Source organism: Babylonia areolata, chromosome 23, assembly GCF_041734735.1.
Source record: "Babylonia areolata isolate BAREFJ2019XMU chromosome 23, ASM4173473v1, whole genome shotgun sequence".
NCBI classification, from domain to species: Eukaryota; Metazoa; Mollusca; class Gastropoda; order Neogastropoda; family Buccinidae; genus Babylonia; species Babylonia areolata.
Window position 1 is genome coordinate 7942519 of NC_134898.1, and position 15534 is coordinate 7958052.

At 45.1% G+C, this 15534-nt stretch overlaps 2 protein-coding genes across 2 annotated transcripts in view; one reads left to right on the forward strand and one right to left on the reverse strand.

Moving 5' to 3' along the window:
* The window catches only part of LOC143298348 (uncharacterized), a 196777-nt gene that overhangs the window by 155740 nt on the left and 25503 nt on the right, over positions 1-15534 (forward strand). The gene's annotated exons all lie outside the window — the stretch shown is intronic.
* Positions 194-6224, reverse strand: LOC143298147 (uncharacterized). Its single transcript, XM_076610877.1, has 2 exons — positions 6150-6224; positions 194-5978 (listed from the first exon to the last, which is right to left on the reverse strand). Exons 1-2 carry the CDS (start codon positions 6190-6192, stop codon positions 4984-4986), a joined length of 1038 nt encoding a protein of 345 aa, XP_076466992.1. The 5' UTR covers positions 6193-6224; the 3' UTR covers positions 194-4983.

Here is a 15534-nt window from a genome sequence, read left to right on the forward strand (position 1 = left end):
CAACTCAGGGGAATGCAGTCTATTCTCTCTTATTTCCTTTGGTTCCCTATGTTTGTTGCCTAACGTTACCTGACACAATAAGATTTCATACAGGGAGGAAAGGCTACCCTCTAAGAGATGTGGAGAGGTAGAGAGAGTAGACTCGAACCAACAAATGGATGACACACCACCATGAAATAGATTGTGACGAGAGGGAATAATTTCACAACATATAACAACTAACAAGTTCTGAAGACTTGATTCATTTCTAGATCCTTTGTTTATTCAGTCACATATTTTCAACATTCTTGGGCTAAACATCATATCACTTAACTATCCATAATAGCATTCTTCAGTCATCAACATAGACATCCTACGAACTGTCCTAACCTAACTACTGCCTATGTTGACTTAGACTGAATCTAACACGTCACATACCTCTTGTAATCATCATCTAGCTGGTCTTCTAAGGGTTTGTTATGCCTTTCTCTTCGGGTCTGCTCCTGGGGTCTGCTCTGGGGTCTCTGTGTTCAGCCTTATATATAGCCCGGAAATGGCCAATCTCCTCACTGGTATTCCACGTTAATGAAAAATAATCACTCGCGTACATCTCTGGAATTTATTCATTTGCCTGCCGTCCGGCCGCATTATCTCAGCTGGGAGTTATACATCGCTGGCTTGCTTTCTTTGTGCTCTCGGACACATGTCCAGCATAACGGACCTCACTATTGCCTGATGCCCCTACGTGCTGGACCGACTAGCCTCGGAGTGTGCGAGTCCATTTGTACTCAGCTGACCCTGTGGTGATCTAATCTGTTAATTGCTGTACTGACTGGGTCTGTCCGGACATCACTCATGAAGAAGGCTGGCTTCAGTTATTGTTTCCACGCTCATTGCCATCTGCCCTTCCTTGTTCCGAGAGCTTCTAAGACTGCTATATGCAGTGTGATATGTGCTGGGGCCCTACAAGAAAATGTCCCATACCTTGGTATGTGACGTTTATATTAGATACATAGATGGCATACGATAGAGATTTTGGGGTAAAGGATTGGCATTCGATTAAGATAACTTCAGGAGAGGCAACATTGCACATGGGTAGACTTGATTCATATATTGTCATTTTAAGTATATCACTGTGTAGAATGCCATAGGGCACACTGGTATCAGTCAGGAACACGTCGTTGAAGAAGATCCGACAGTGGAGCACATGGGAACGTAAAGTATATGAACAGTCACTGGAGCATAGAGTCACATGGGACTCTGATAGTTCGCAATCACCGTGTCAAAGCTTCATAGACAGGTTATCGACAGCATCGTGTTGTCAGTGATGATCGTCAGGGATGTGGTTGGTGGTTCGTGAAACAACCACCCGCACATGCGTATCTACAGCATCTGGAGAGCGTGGCAGGAATGACGCCAGAGAAGTGAGTCTGGAATCGATGTGTCAGCCTGCAGCAACTGAAGAACGGGGCCAGGTTTGAGAGGTTTGTTGTGAGTGTCTGTGACAATCACGATGGTAGCATCACTGTTCTCACGTGATTGTCGCTAACTGTGTCCACCGACTGCATGCACACATGGTGTACGGTCACCGTGATGGTGACGTTACAAAGTCCACTGCTGAAGAACAGGAGCGTGCCCGAAGCGAAGAACACGGAAGATAGGTGTCGCCGCAGGAACGGAACATGAACAATGCATTATCTCCCGATTCAGGTGCATTTGCACCAGAGGTAGAAGGGTAATGGGAAATGGGGATAAAATAGGGACTAACATCGTATGCCATCCGTGTAGAATTTCTAAGTCATAATTTTGTCTTAGCACAACATGAATAAAAGTAGAACAACAAATACTGCAATGTCCAATAGGGTGGGTGAACACAACATGCGGAATATATAGTATAAGCTGATTGTTGTCATGGTACAAATTTACGATAAACTGACACAAGTACATTGATTATAGTTCTTAAGCAAATTCAAGTATATCCTGCAACTCACAATGCATTACACACATGCAAAATGTTTATGTAAATTTGGAATAACCATGAGGTGTTTGATATGAAACCACACAATACTGAAGACACCTAATGAACAGTATTAATTAAGAAATCTTAAATTGTAAAAGTACACCAAAAACACAACACCAAAAATAACGGTTGACAACTTCAGTGTCAATATGTCCTGTCCAAAAACAAGTTTGCTGCCAGGTTGCGAACATGAATTTGGATTCGGGGTGTAAATATTTCCGTTTGAAAAAAAAATAATGAGGAGTATGAATGAAGAAGAAACAAAATACTTTGTGAAATATCAAAATATCCACTGCACTTTCACAAGTATATATAGTACACACCATACAAGATTACACATTGTCCAAAACACAAGCGCTGTTGCAGTGCATTGGGAAAAAGTCCATTCCATGAATGTGGTGATGATCTTGAAGACGTTGTTTACTAGTTATCTTTAGACATAGTGCACGTGGCACACAGAGTCCTGAGGAGGTCACACTTCGCACACAAGAACTTAAATGTCAGTTCACTTGTAGATCGAGACACACAGCCAACTCATGAGTTCCTTGCAATATGATGCGTTTGTTGTCCGTTTGAGAGATACACTGTCCGTGGCATACTTTACTGCATAATGCGAATACGACATCCAAAACCATAATAACACATAAATATAGAAGACATGTAGAATCAAGCATTCATCGCTACAGTATGATGACATAGACACACCAATGTTCCTCCTAAAATGCAGATTAAAAATGACATGCAAATAATACACACAAGATACATAATTATTGTTCTATAACGACATGTAAACACAGAAAGTACAAGAATGCAAGACAAGGGTCGTGTTTGCGTTATCATGTGTTATCTGACAGATAGTAAAATGATGGATTCCTTTTTTGTTTTTGTTTTTTTGGTTTTTGTTCAGGTGGTGCAAAGAAAGGCCACTGAAATACTCAGTGTATGGGGAAAGATATGAAATGAGGGGAAGGAATCAAAGTATTACAGTGACGTTTCTTAATGCAGTGAGGAGTATCTCGTCTTGCAGACTCAGACTTTCGGTACCAGAAAATAATGACCAATAGCTATGAATCAAAACATGGTACGTCCTTCGCTCACCTACACTTCTTTTTTTTCTTTTCTTTTTTTCGCTTGAGCTTAGGAATTGGGTTTGGGTATCGGGTAAATTGACAATTCAGCACCAGTGATGTCGAGCACACAGACTCATACATATGCAGTAACATACAAACCTACGAACTGGAAAAGGGGAAAAATGTATATATACGTGGCTCACATAACATGGTAAACCTAATCATAGAGAGACCTTGATATAACAGCATTTTGAATCTAGTCTGGGGAAGTGGTGTGTGGAGTGGTACAGGTTAGGACGACATAGGGATAGAGGGCTTCAAAGAAGAATCGAAGGAGGAAAAAAAATCTATATGGAAGGGTGTAAGGACTTTGATGACACCGGAAAAGAGTATGTTAATGTTGGGAATTGCTCTGCCAGTCATGAAGGCGAGGATACAAGGGTTCGTTCTCATTTGGGGGCAGGGAGTCTGCTTGGTTGGGTGCTGCTGAGACTGGGGGTTCCATCCACTATCGGTTTCCGGAGATAGGTAGCAGTATCTCCATGTTTAATTTTTAGAAGGACTGTATAGTCCTCCGTAATTTGCTTTATCTTAAAATGTTCAAAGACGGACAGCTTGACCACTCGACGAAGACTAATTTCCTGGCTAGTTCGTCGATCCTTAAGCATAAGGTGAGGCCAGGTAAGATGAAGTTCTCCCAAAAAATAATTAACAGGGACAATAGACAGGGATTCCAGCCAGGTGGGACAGGGAATACAATAATCACCAGGACATTTCGCAACAGAACACATAAACACATTCACACGCTGAGTAGTACCACAGATCTCTAACATCACTTCGGAGGAATAGGTAATGGAGCGAAAAGTCATTTTAATGTGTAGAATGATAACAGGGATCAGCAAAGTACAAATGAAAACTTGGGTGGAAACAGTGGAATGATCGACTATAGTAAATGAGGTGGGGACAGGGGATTCTGCGTCTAAACCAGGAAGATTACTCGATTCCGATGGAAGATTGGGGTCGGGCCAGGTCAAGAAGGGATTGGAAGCTCTAACTGTGGGGGTGTGGGTAAGAGCAACTAACAGTAACAAGGACCGAAGTTTCCGACACACAACAAACATGCTGATGAACAGCAGAATAACTAAACCAAAAGAGATGTGAGACAGAATATGAGACAATTGCCCTGGACTACGGGATGTGAATGAGTCACCTGAGAGCATATAAGCATCAAACAGATTCCGATAAACAGTTTTTCCTCGTTTCATATGATCAATGATAGCATTGATACTCAGTCGTTGATCATTTCGGATGTGCTGTTTATAAGCTTCTGATGATGCTATTCTTAAATGAGGAATGGAGTAGGAAACGTCTGAAAGGTATAATTGATCAGAGTTAGCATCTGAAATACTGGAATGGTTAAAAAATTGCTGGAGTAAGGCAAGGTTAATACCAGGGCTGGTGGCAAGTGTTACGGCGGATGTGTCTTGACATGCTGCTAAGCGAGGGGAAAATGAAAAACTACCTGCTAAAACTGAACAAAAACATGGAAGTTTCATTACGCAAAACGAGCAACCTGGTTTCCTGGTCACTTCATTATGACAAGTCAAAATTATGTCTGAAATATTAGTGAGTAACAGGGTGCCTTCATCTAGCTCAATGATAGAGGGAACAATAGCAGCTTTTACAAAATCGAATTTACAATGTCTTCTAACGTCAGTTTTCCGTATCATAGATGAAGCGCAAGATTGATCAGAAATAGCACGGTGAGGAAACTTGTCAGGACAGAATTTGTTATGAGTCCCGTGACGTAGCAACATCTGAGAAGGGGTTAACTCTCTGATATAACGCTGGTCTGTAGAGACAGCAACAAAATCAGGTAAATTAGTTACTTATGTAGCATGTGAGCTGGAAGCATTAAAGGGAACAGGAAACTTGGTAAAGGTCAAAGCTTGTAGTGGTGGAGGCAATAGGAACGTCTATCACTAACAATATCTGTTCAACCTGACCTGCATACAAGACACGGGATGAATGGTAATAATATCTAGGGTCCATATGAACTACTTTGAAGGCTGGGTGAGTGCGTGAAAGTGTACGTTGTATGTCATGCAGAGTGCGAATGAGCGTGTTATGATCAATGAGCATTGGGGACAGTTGGCGGTGGGTGAGAGAGGTAACGCCTAGCAGGAGTGATTCCAGTCGGCGTTCCAGACGAGTAATCTGTTGTAACTTGGAGAACACTATGGGGACAAGAGACAGAACTGCGTGTTGTGTGCGTTGGTTCGCGATGTCCTCTTGTTCTAGTATGTCAGTAATGTTGTCCATTCGTGAATGCATGGACATGATTGATCCTATCAAATTATCCATCCTGTGGTTTGAAGTCTTCATGTAAGACGATACTTTATTAAGAAAAGCGACAGATCCAGCTGATAATGAAATCTGCATTTTATACGGTCTTGACACATGTTTCTGAAGTTTTCTAACATCCGAAGAAGTGGCGACACCGAACAGTGAACTGGCTAAATCGCCCACAAATGGTAGGATAGCCCGTTTCGACCTGGAATTTGAAACTGGTGGTGGTTTCGAGCGACCAACCATCTGCTCAACAAGTTCAAAAGTTGCTTGCACATCCTTAGTGATATTTGTTGCTAATTCATTGAAGTGCCGAAGCATTACCGATTTGAAACTGCAAAAGAAAGGCGTGGGGTTAGAGCAAGGTGGGATTGGTAGTGTCGGGAAAGCTATGGGGGTCAGACGAATTTCGAATGTGTGACTCCACGTGTCAACATCATTATATAACTTTCCATGATGTCGGAAAGCGGCGCCGAACTGGAATCGATTTAGCGACTCCAACCAGCGGAAAGCGTGTCCTTCACTGATAAGGACGAGGAGTCCCAGCAACAGGATGGGTCCTGCACACAATAAGCATCCACATACAACACATGAGCGAAACAAGTACTGTAAGAGGAGTACATAATCATGGACTGTGAACCATATATATTGATTCATAAGTAAATACGTTGTCATCACATAACATTTGTTTTTGTTCACTGACAGCTTAGGCATTCCAAATCGTACTGTACCGTGAGGGTTGCCTCGCGCGCTGCCCTTTTCATCGTTATCCATCAAGCGTTACTGTTTGTGAGGGTTACCTCGCGCACTGCCCTCTTCATCGTTATCGACTGTGTAGTCCAACATGGTTTCAATATAGGCTGCCTGTCGCTTCACCTGCTGTAAACCAGTATACACACAGAACATGAAAGCATCATCATGAGAGTGTTATCACCACCGCTGGTGATCTGTAGTGCGTAAGATTTCCGTATAATTGAATCAGAGTACAATGAAAGTGACAACCTTTACGTTGTGTCATATGAACCCGAGCCTTTTATTTGTTTTGTTACCTGGAGAACATTAACGATAGGGCTGCCATCGCGCCACCCTTATTGCGTCTCCTGACCGAGACCAATAGTACCATGCAACTTTAATCGTATCCTGGTTGGATTTGTAACTCGCGTCTTTCAGTTTAGCCGGGATTTACAACACGCCCAATCTCGACATAGCAAAAGGGAAAATCACAGATGTCAAGATGACAATGGACCAGCCACCGCTCAGAACTCGTCAGCTCTTCGCTTTCAGACACGCTGTAACTATCCACTCCGCTACACTTGAATGGAGACGAATGTCGACCATGGCCAGTGAATGCACTGACGGTTAGTTATGGCAGCAAAATGTTTCATGAATGACTGTAACTGAAGCGACCATGCTTCTCTCATGTATTTACAAGGCATTGTTAGCAAGGCTCAGTCATACTGTGCTGAGAATACGAAAAACATAATATAGCATACAGAAGCAATAGCATAATGTGACACACTCATAAAATCATATGTGTGGTTCGTCCGTCGGGATCGACGAGGACCATCTAGTCATCCTGGGGGTGGGTGGGTTGGGCTCTGTGGGTGTGCAGATGACTGGTCAGGCCAATCCGCGCCCGGAAGGTTCTGACACAGTGTGGACAGGGGATGGTGGCGTCTGTCGGGGACTTGCTGGCACTGTTTTTCCTGGCCTGTCTGCGTTGCTCTGCTGCAGCGATTCTGTTGGCCTCACAGGATTTGGCACCTTTGTGGACAGCTGAACGCCACTTTGGTCTGTCCATTGCATTCAGCTCCCATGTGTCGTGGCTGATGTTGAAGGCCTTCAGAGAAGCTTTCAGAGTGTCTTTGAAGCGCTTCTTGTGGCCTCCATGGGAGCGCTTGCCATGTTGGAGTTCGCCGTACAGCAGTTTCTTGGGGAGCCGGTGGTCTGGCATGTGAACTACATGGCCTGCCCAGCGCAGCTGGGCCTGCATCAAGTTGGTGTAGATGCTGGGCAAGTTTGCACGAGTGAGCACCTCTGTGTCAGGGATCTTCTCTTGCCACTTTATGCCGAGAAGTTTTCTGAGGCTGGTGGTGTGGAAGTGGTTCAGCTTTTTGGCGATTGTAGATCGTCCATGATTCACATCCATAGAGCAGTGTGGTGAGAACTATGGCCTTGTATACTTTGAGTTTCGTCTCCAGGGTGATGCCTCTCCTGTTCCAAACGTTCTTTTGGAGTCTGCTGAAGGCAGCGCTGGCTTTGGCGAGTCTTGCATTCACCTCGTCGTCGATGACAACTGTGCGAGAGAGTGTACTGCCCAGGTATGTGAACTTGTCCACCGCGTTCAGTCGTTGCCCGTTGATGAAGATGTTTGGTTCAACGTAAGGCTTTCCTGGAGCTGGCTGGTGCATCACCTCAGTCTTCTTTGTGCTGATTGTGAGGCCAAAGTTGTCACAGGCAGCAGAGAACTTGTCGACACTGTGTTGCATGTCAGCTTCGGAGGCAGCGTTGAGAGCGCAGTCATCAGCAAACAGGAAGTCGTTGACGGTGTCTGTCCTCACCTTGGTTTTTGCTTGAAGCCTCCTGAGGTTAAAGAGTGAGTCTCACAGCATTGACAGGAGAAGGCAGGTGCTGAGAATACGAAAAACATAATAAAAATTATAGCATACAGAAGCAATAACATAATGTGACACACTCATAAAATCATATACCAGTATCACGTATACACAACAAGACGAACATTGGACATGTGGTGAGTGGCTACTCTCTCCATGGGACTGCGTGTAGTGCCTATTTACGGCGTTTACGTTTCTTGTTGGTCTTCTGGACATGGAATTCCTGAATGAGCTGTTCAGGAATGTGTGACTCAGGCTCCCAAGTAGTGTATCGATAACCCATCCATTTAATCTTGTAATGTTTAACTTTATTCACCAGTTTGCAAGCAAGGATCTTCTCTACAAAGAAGGTTTCTTCATCTTCACCATCAGTACTATGTTGGGATTGTGAACTTGGTGGGGAAGTTGGGTTGAGGGGGTTGAGAATGTTTGGAGTTTGTGATATAGTGTCAGAGTCAGAGCTTTCGTTCTCTTCCTGGTTGTGCATCTGTGACGCTGTATCATCTGTCTCTGCTGCATCAAAGGGGTTTGTGGGTCTATCCTCAGCGGAAAAGTATGGCCGGAGTCTGACAGCATTGACAGGAGAACGATGCTGTTTATTGGTCTGGCAGTGTTGGAGTATGTACAGATCATTTGGCAGAACTTTAGTGATGTAGTAAGCTCCGTCATATTTCTGTTCGAGTTTAGCAGAGAGTCCTGGAATATTGTGCAGACACTGTACCAATACCTTCTGACCTTCCTGATAGCGGGGAGTGGTTTTCTTTTTGTCATACTGCGATTTGTACCACTGCTGGGCTTCATGAATGTTCTCTTCCACCATGGATTTGATCATTTAATAATAATAATAATAATAATAATAGTACTTATATAGCGCTAAATCTTGTGCATAAACAAATCAAAGTGCTTTCGCACCAGTCATTCTCACGCAAGCATAACTCTAAAACTGAAAAAAACTAAAAAGACAAGGAAGAGGCAGGGAAGGGAGGCTACTTTGGGAAGAGGTGGGTTTTAACTCACTCAGTACGGCCAGCCCTCTCTTCTCCTCCACACAGACCCCTCGGATGTCTAGTGGGTGTCTGAATGACACAACCTTTAGCTTCCGTCGTCAGAATTGTGGTATTCTTTGTCAACATTCACCTCTTCAGTATAAGAGCCTTCCGCTTGCAATATTTTGATGGTGGTAATTGGGGTGAAACGCAGTTAACGTCATCTCTTTCGCCGTTCGTATGGAGAGAGTTAAGGCCAGACTTGAAAGAGCTGAGTGTGGAGACTTGACGAAGCGAAAGAGGAAGTTCATTTCTGCGTTTTCAATGATTTCCTCCACACAGGGTTGTGCGGAGGCTGGAAGATCATCAGAACGTAACGCAGTGTCAATCAGCAACCTGCATTCCTGTTTGAAAAGAACAAAGAATGGAGAGAACAAAGCTGATTCAGTGCATGGCACTGTGCGTAGAGCAGCAGCGATACCAGGAAGAAGGGAAGGCCAATTGAGCGGATGTTTGTCACACTGATCCCTGATAGTCTGAGCTATCGTGGCGTTTGTGCGCTCGCATGTGGCATTGGTCTGGGGGTGATAATAGTCTGTCAGGAGAAACGCTCCACTTTTCACCCCCCTCCCCCAATAAAATTTTCATATGTATTTTTTTGTGCTTTAGAGTGTATAGATCACGAAAAATCATGTTAACATGAAAAAATCTTGGGACTCACTGTCCCTTCTGGCTTAATTTTGAAGGGTACCCATCTCAGGTGCCCCGGCTGCTTTTCGTCGGTCCAAAACCTTCCATAAATTTGGTGATCACCTGTGTCATTGTTATTTGAGCTACGAGAATTTCCTTTATGTTTTTGTTGACAGTAATGCCTTCTGCACCATATGCAATAATCAGAACGACAATATATGCAATAAAGTGACCGCAGTGAAGCTACGTGTGTACCCACCGTCTGTCACACGTTGCGAACTGTGAATTTGCCTAAATATTTGCAATAAGCTGTCTCTCTCGAAAACTGTGCAACTTATTAGAAACAAAGTACACCACAGTTTCAAAGAACAGTCTCTTGTGATTCTTTTGAGCTATGCCACATCACCATGGGCCTATTCTGCTGTCCTCTGCCGCCGGTTTATCTCCCCTACCCCCTAATTGGCTTCAACGCCAATTTAATTCTTTACAAATTGGTTGATTGATTGATTGATGTGGATACTTATATAGCACCTATCCTCGGTCAGAGACCAAGCTCTAAGCGCTTTACATACACGGGGACATTTGCACCATAGGCTGCCTACCTGGGTAGAGCCGACTGACGGCTGCCACTGGGCGCTCATCATTCGTTTCCTGTGTCATTCAATCAGATTTCAGACGCCCACACATACACACTCAGACAGACATGTAACATTTTACGTGTGTGACCGTTTTTTTGTTTTTTGTTGTTTTTTTACCTCGCCATGTAGGCAGCCATACTCCGTTTTCGGGTTGTGAATGCTGGGTATATTCTTGTTTCCATAACCCACTGAACGCTGACATGGATTACAGGATCTTTAACGTGCGTATTTGATCTGCGTGCGCATACACACGAAGGGGGTTCAGGCACTAGCAGGTCTGCACATATGTTGACCTGGGAGATCGGAAAAATCTCCACCCTTTACCCACCAGGTGCACCGAGATTTGAATCCAGGACCCTCAGATTGAAAGTCCAGCGCTTTAACCATTCGGCTATTGCACCCGTCATATTGGTCTTTTTATTGAAAAAAACGTTAATGTGCACTTTCCAAGTGTGAGCACATGTGTGTGTGTGTGTGTGTTTCTTTATGAAACGAAAGACTCTATACTATAGTGAAAGATTACATGGGGAAAGTGTTTCAAGCGGTCTGGAACCATGGGGGTGAAGCATGAAAGTATTATTGTGACTTTTGAGCCATGTCGAATAAAAGTTCTGACATTACTACCATTAACCCGGCAAAGAAGACGACATTGGACTACTACCCTGTGATCCATCACCCAGTCACCGAGTACAAGACAGTCCAGGAGTGCTTGCGACTTGCAGAGGAGGCCACGAGAGAGGTTGGACAAGAGTACGTTATAACTACGTTTGGTCTTGGGGTTTGTATGAAAGCCTACCCGATCGTCTGGAACCAACCTGACCAGTACAAGAAGCATATCATTCTGATCGGTACATTCCACCTTGCCTGTGCGTACCTCAAGATGCTTGGGAAAAAGCTGGATGGTTTTGGTTTCGGAGATATCCTTCTGGAGGCAGGCCTGATCTCTTCTGGTTCTCTGCAAGGGGTGCCGTCTGGCAAACATTATGAACGACCGTTGTTCTGCCATAAGACAATGCTTGAGAGTCTAGAACGCTCGGTGCTGGAAAGATATCTTGAAATCAGAGATGAAGACACGTCATTTCCGACACTGTCAGAAGACAGCATGATCAAACTCCAGGCAGCCTCATGTTTCATCTCAAAAGAGACGTTGACTGAGCTTCAGCAAGATGAAGCTATCGCCAGTTTTATGGTTGAGTACAAACAGTTCAGAGATAGAGTCAGAGAAGGAGCCTTTGGACCAACTGCACAATTTTGGTTGTCGTACATCGATCATGTATGGCTTGTCCTTGCACTCCTTGAGGCTGTCAAAATCAAAGACTTCCTGCTCTACGCACAAACGATGTCCCAAATGCCAGACCTCTTCTTCAGTTTTGATGGACAAAACTACACACGCTACCTGACCTTCTTCTCAGTCTTCTTGGCAAACGTTGACTTGTCACATCCTGGAGCCAAGGAGATGCTGCAGAGAGGTGCTTTCAGCGTGGCAAGGTCCTTCATTCCTGGCAATCGCTATGCAGTGGACAAGATCATGGAAGAAACGTTCATGAAGCACGCCAAAAGGAGGAGCTGGCGGAGGTCGCGCTGGTCTCACAGGACTGCTGTCCAACCAGGAGGCCTACCACAGATGGGTCAGGACAATCCATGAGAAGTCAAAGTATCTTCATGCAACTCTCAACATGGTTGGCATGGCACAAGGTGATGAGGTTGGCAGTAGACATCGTGACTTGTGTCCTTCTGAGAGACTGAAGAGCGAAAGCAACGTCATGAAGAATCAGGATGCAATCAAAAGTTTCATCGACCCTTTCAGTGAGGAAGCCTCGGTCAAACTCATCGCCTTGTCATCTGGAGCATCTGTCCCAGCTGGCATTCAGCATGATGTGTTGAGGGCAGAAAAAAAACTGGTAAAGCCGCGAAGGAGGCATTCATCACGCAGAGACTGATGGCAAATGACCATTTCTTTGAACCAGTCAAGCGGCTAAACCTGAAAACGATGGCATCGATGAACAAAAACGTCCACATGAAGACTACCAAGAAGAAGGTTGTGGAATACAAACAACAAGGGAACATTGCCTTTCAACTCCTTCTGAAGGCACAGGAAGCAGGTGTTCAACTCGATCTGAAACAGTTGATGATATACCAACTTACTCCTGTACCTTACAGTATTGGCACTGCTGACAATTTCCTTGCCATGACCGACAAAACAAAAGGGTTCAACTACCTCACCAAAGATATGGAAGATGCCGTTCTACATCACCATGATGCGACGCTGGTTGTGATTGATGGCAATGCAGTGTTTCACTGCTTGCAACAGCTTCCTTGCAATTTCAGGGAGATCAACCAGAAGATATTTGACATGCTGCCAAAGGGAACGGACGTGGTGTTCAGTACAGACATGTACAAAACGTACTCAATCAAAGCGATGGAAAGGAAAAGGAGAGGCACTGGCGATAAGATCATCGTGAAAGGAGAAAGCACCAAGCGTCCTGCAGACTGGAAGACGTTTCTGTCAAACAACGAAAAGAAGAAGCAGCTCACCCAAGTATTACTCGACGTTTGGAGCAAAGATGAGAATGCGCCAAAATTCAAGGGACAGAAAAGTCGTGTTGATATGTGAGGGAGAAACCTTCCTGCTGCAAATGGCAGATGAGCTGAAGACAACAAGGATGCCAATCTCAACGCTCAAATCCACACAAGAGACGGATTCTAGAGTTGCCCTCTACTGTGCGTACGCTGAACGGAATGGCTACAGGTTCGTCTGCGTCAAGAGTCCCGACTCGGACATATTCTTCATTCTTCTGCACTTCGCTCTGCAGCTGAAGGATGTGGTGATTCTGTTCGACACAGGAATGGGGCACAAACAGTGGCTCATCAACGTCACTGGGATCGCAAAAGCATACAGGCAACAGCACTGCACCGCCTTCTGGCTCTTCATGCTTATAACGGCTGCGACACAAGTGCGTTCAAGGGCATTGGGAAAATAAAACCCATCAAAGTTCTTCAGCAGAATCCAAGATTTGTGGTGTTATAGTGTGCCAGCAGTGTCACCCCCCACCACCCACACTCTGTCCCCCCCCCCCCCCTCCTTCTTATCTCCCTTCCCGCTCCATCCCAAGTCCAGTCTTTGAGGTTGCGCCGACACCACGCCATCCTCCCCCTTCCACCCCTCCACCTCCTCACCCCACTCCCTAGTCGGCGCCTTTGGTCCGCGACACCGCATCACCAGTCCCAGTTGTAGGAACACGTGCGGTTGTGCGACGTCTGCCGCAATTCCCGTGCTGAGCAGAACGTCCCGTGTGGCGGCCTGTCTTTCAAGTCGTTCCCCAGCTCCCCCTCCACGAACGCAGCTGAGGTGGATGGCAGGACTTCGGGATGAAGCTAGGGGGAATTTATGCAAAATCTATCCTCGACCTGGTCGGCATGATGCTCTGATGTTGTGTCTTCCTCACCCCCCCCCCCCCGCCCCCCCCCCCCCCCCCCCCCCCGCCCCCCACCTCACCCCTTCTCTTTGTGACGTTAAATGTTAGACTTGGCGTCACCGTGTGTATACACAAGCAGGTTTTGTTGGCGAATCAGATCAAACCGCGTTGAAAGAGGAAACCAACATAGGAATAGCGGATATGTCAATCAGTCTCTCAACTCCAAGACCAGCCAAGATTGGTTACTTTGGTTCATCCAATTGGGGAGTGGTGTAGCTTGCATAGTATGTTGTAGGAAGGGATAAAACCAGTCAGCACACTCAGTTCTTAGCTGTCTCCCAGAAGAACTGACTGACACAGGGTGACTGACTGATCAGTGATGTGAGGAACAGAGAAATCCCTGTTGGGCTGTGTGCTGCTTATAGGTGCTGCTTTAGGTGTAGGATGATCTTTTTACTGTGTGCTGTATTGTAAAGTAAACACTCTATAAAAACCACTCCATGTGGCCCTGCTATTGATGTGAGGAGAGAGTGGAGTGAGTGAGTGCATGATTAGTTGATCCCATATCCCCCCTGTCTTTTCCCCTCTCTCTTCTATCAGAATCGAACCACATAAAACAACACCTTTTTACAGTGGAAACAATTGCCCGCCTTGGAGATATATGGGCCATCGCTGAAGAAGTCAAAGCTGATCTTGAGACCTTCACCTGTGTACGGCAGACATTGTTTCACCAGTGTCAATGACCTCCGACACCAGCTACTCAAGGAGAGATGTGGAGATGAGCCATTGAATGCAAACCACAACGTTGACATGGCAAGCATGCCTCCGTGCAAACAAACTCTTCAAGAGCACATCAAACGGAGCAACTATCAAGTTGCCATTTGGAAAAGGGCTCTCGAACCCATTTCTGATGTTCCAGCAGCAAGCAGTGGACATGGATGGATCGACTTTGATGGTACCTGGGAACCAATGTGGTCCGCAGAAGACGTCATCCTGCCCGCAGATATGGTTGACTTCCTTGTGGACTTTCCAGACTGACGACTAAGAAGAAGCTGTCATATCCTACGTATCAGAAGAGTCGCTTTCTACTTATGCCGAGGGAAGTGACTCAGAATGATGAGATAGGGGGTAGGGGAGATAAACCGGTGACAGAGGACAGCACACACACACACACACACACACACACACCCATGTGCTCACACTTGGAAAGTGCACATAAACGTTTTTATCAATAAATAGACCAATATGAATTTGTAAAGAATTAAATTGGCGTTGAAGCCAAATAGGGGGTAGGGGAGATAAACCGGCGGCAGAGGACAGCAGAATAGGCCCATGGTGATGTGGCTTAGCTCAAAAGAATCACAAGAGACTGTTCTTTGAAACTGTGGTGTACTTTGTTTCTAATAAGTTGCACAGTTTTCGAGAGAGACAGTTTATTGAAAACATTTAGGCAAATTCACAGTTCGCAACATGTGACAGACGGTGGGTACACACGTAGTTTCACTGCGGTCACTTTATTGCATATATTGTCGTTCTGATTATGGCGTATCGTGTAGAAGGCATTACTGTCAACAAAAACATAAAGGTAATTCTTGTAGCTCAAATAACAAAGACACGGGTGATCACCAAACTTATGGAAGGTTTTGGACCGACGAAAAGCAGCCGCGGCACCTGAGATGGGTACCCTTCAAAATTAAGCCAGAAGGGACAGTGAGTCCCAAGATTTTTTTATGTTAGCATGATTTTTCGTGATCCATACACTCTAAAGCAC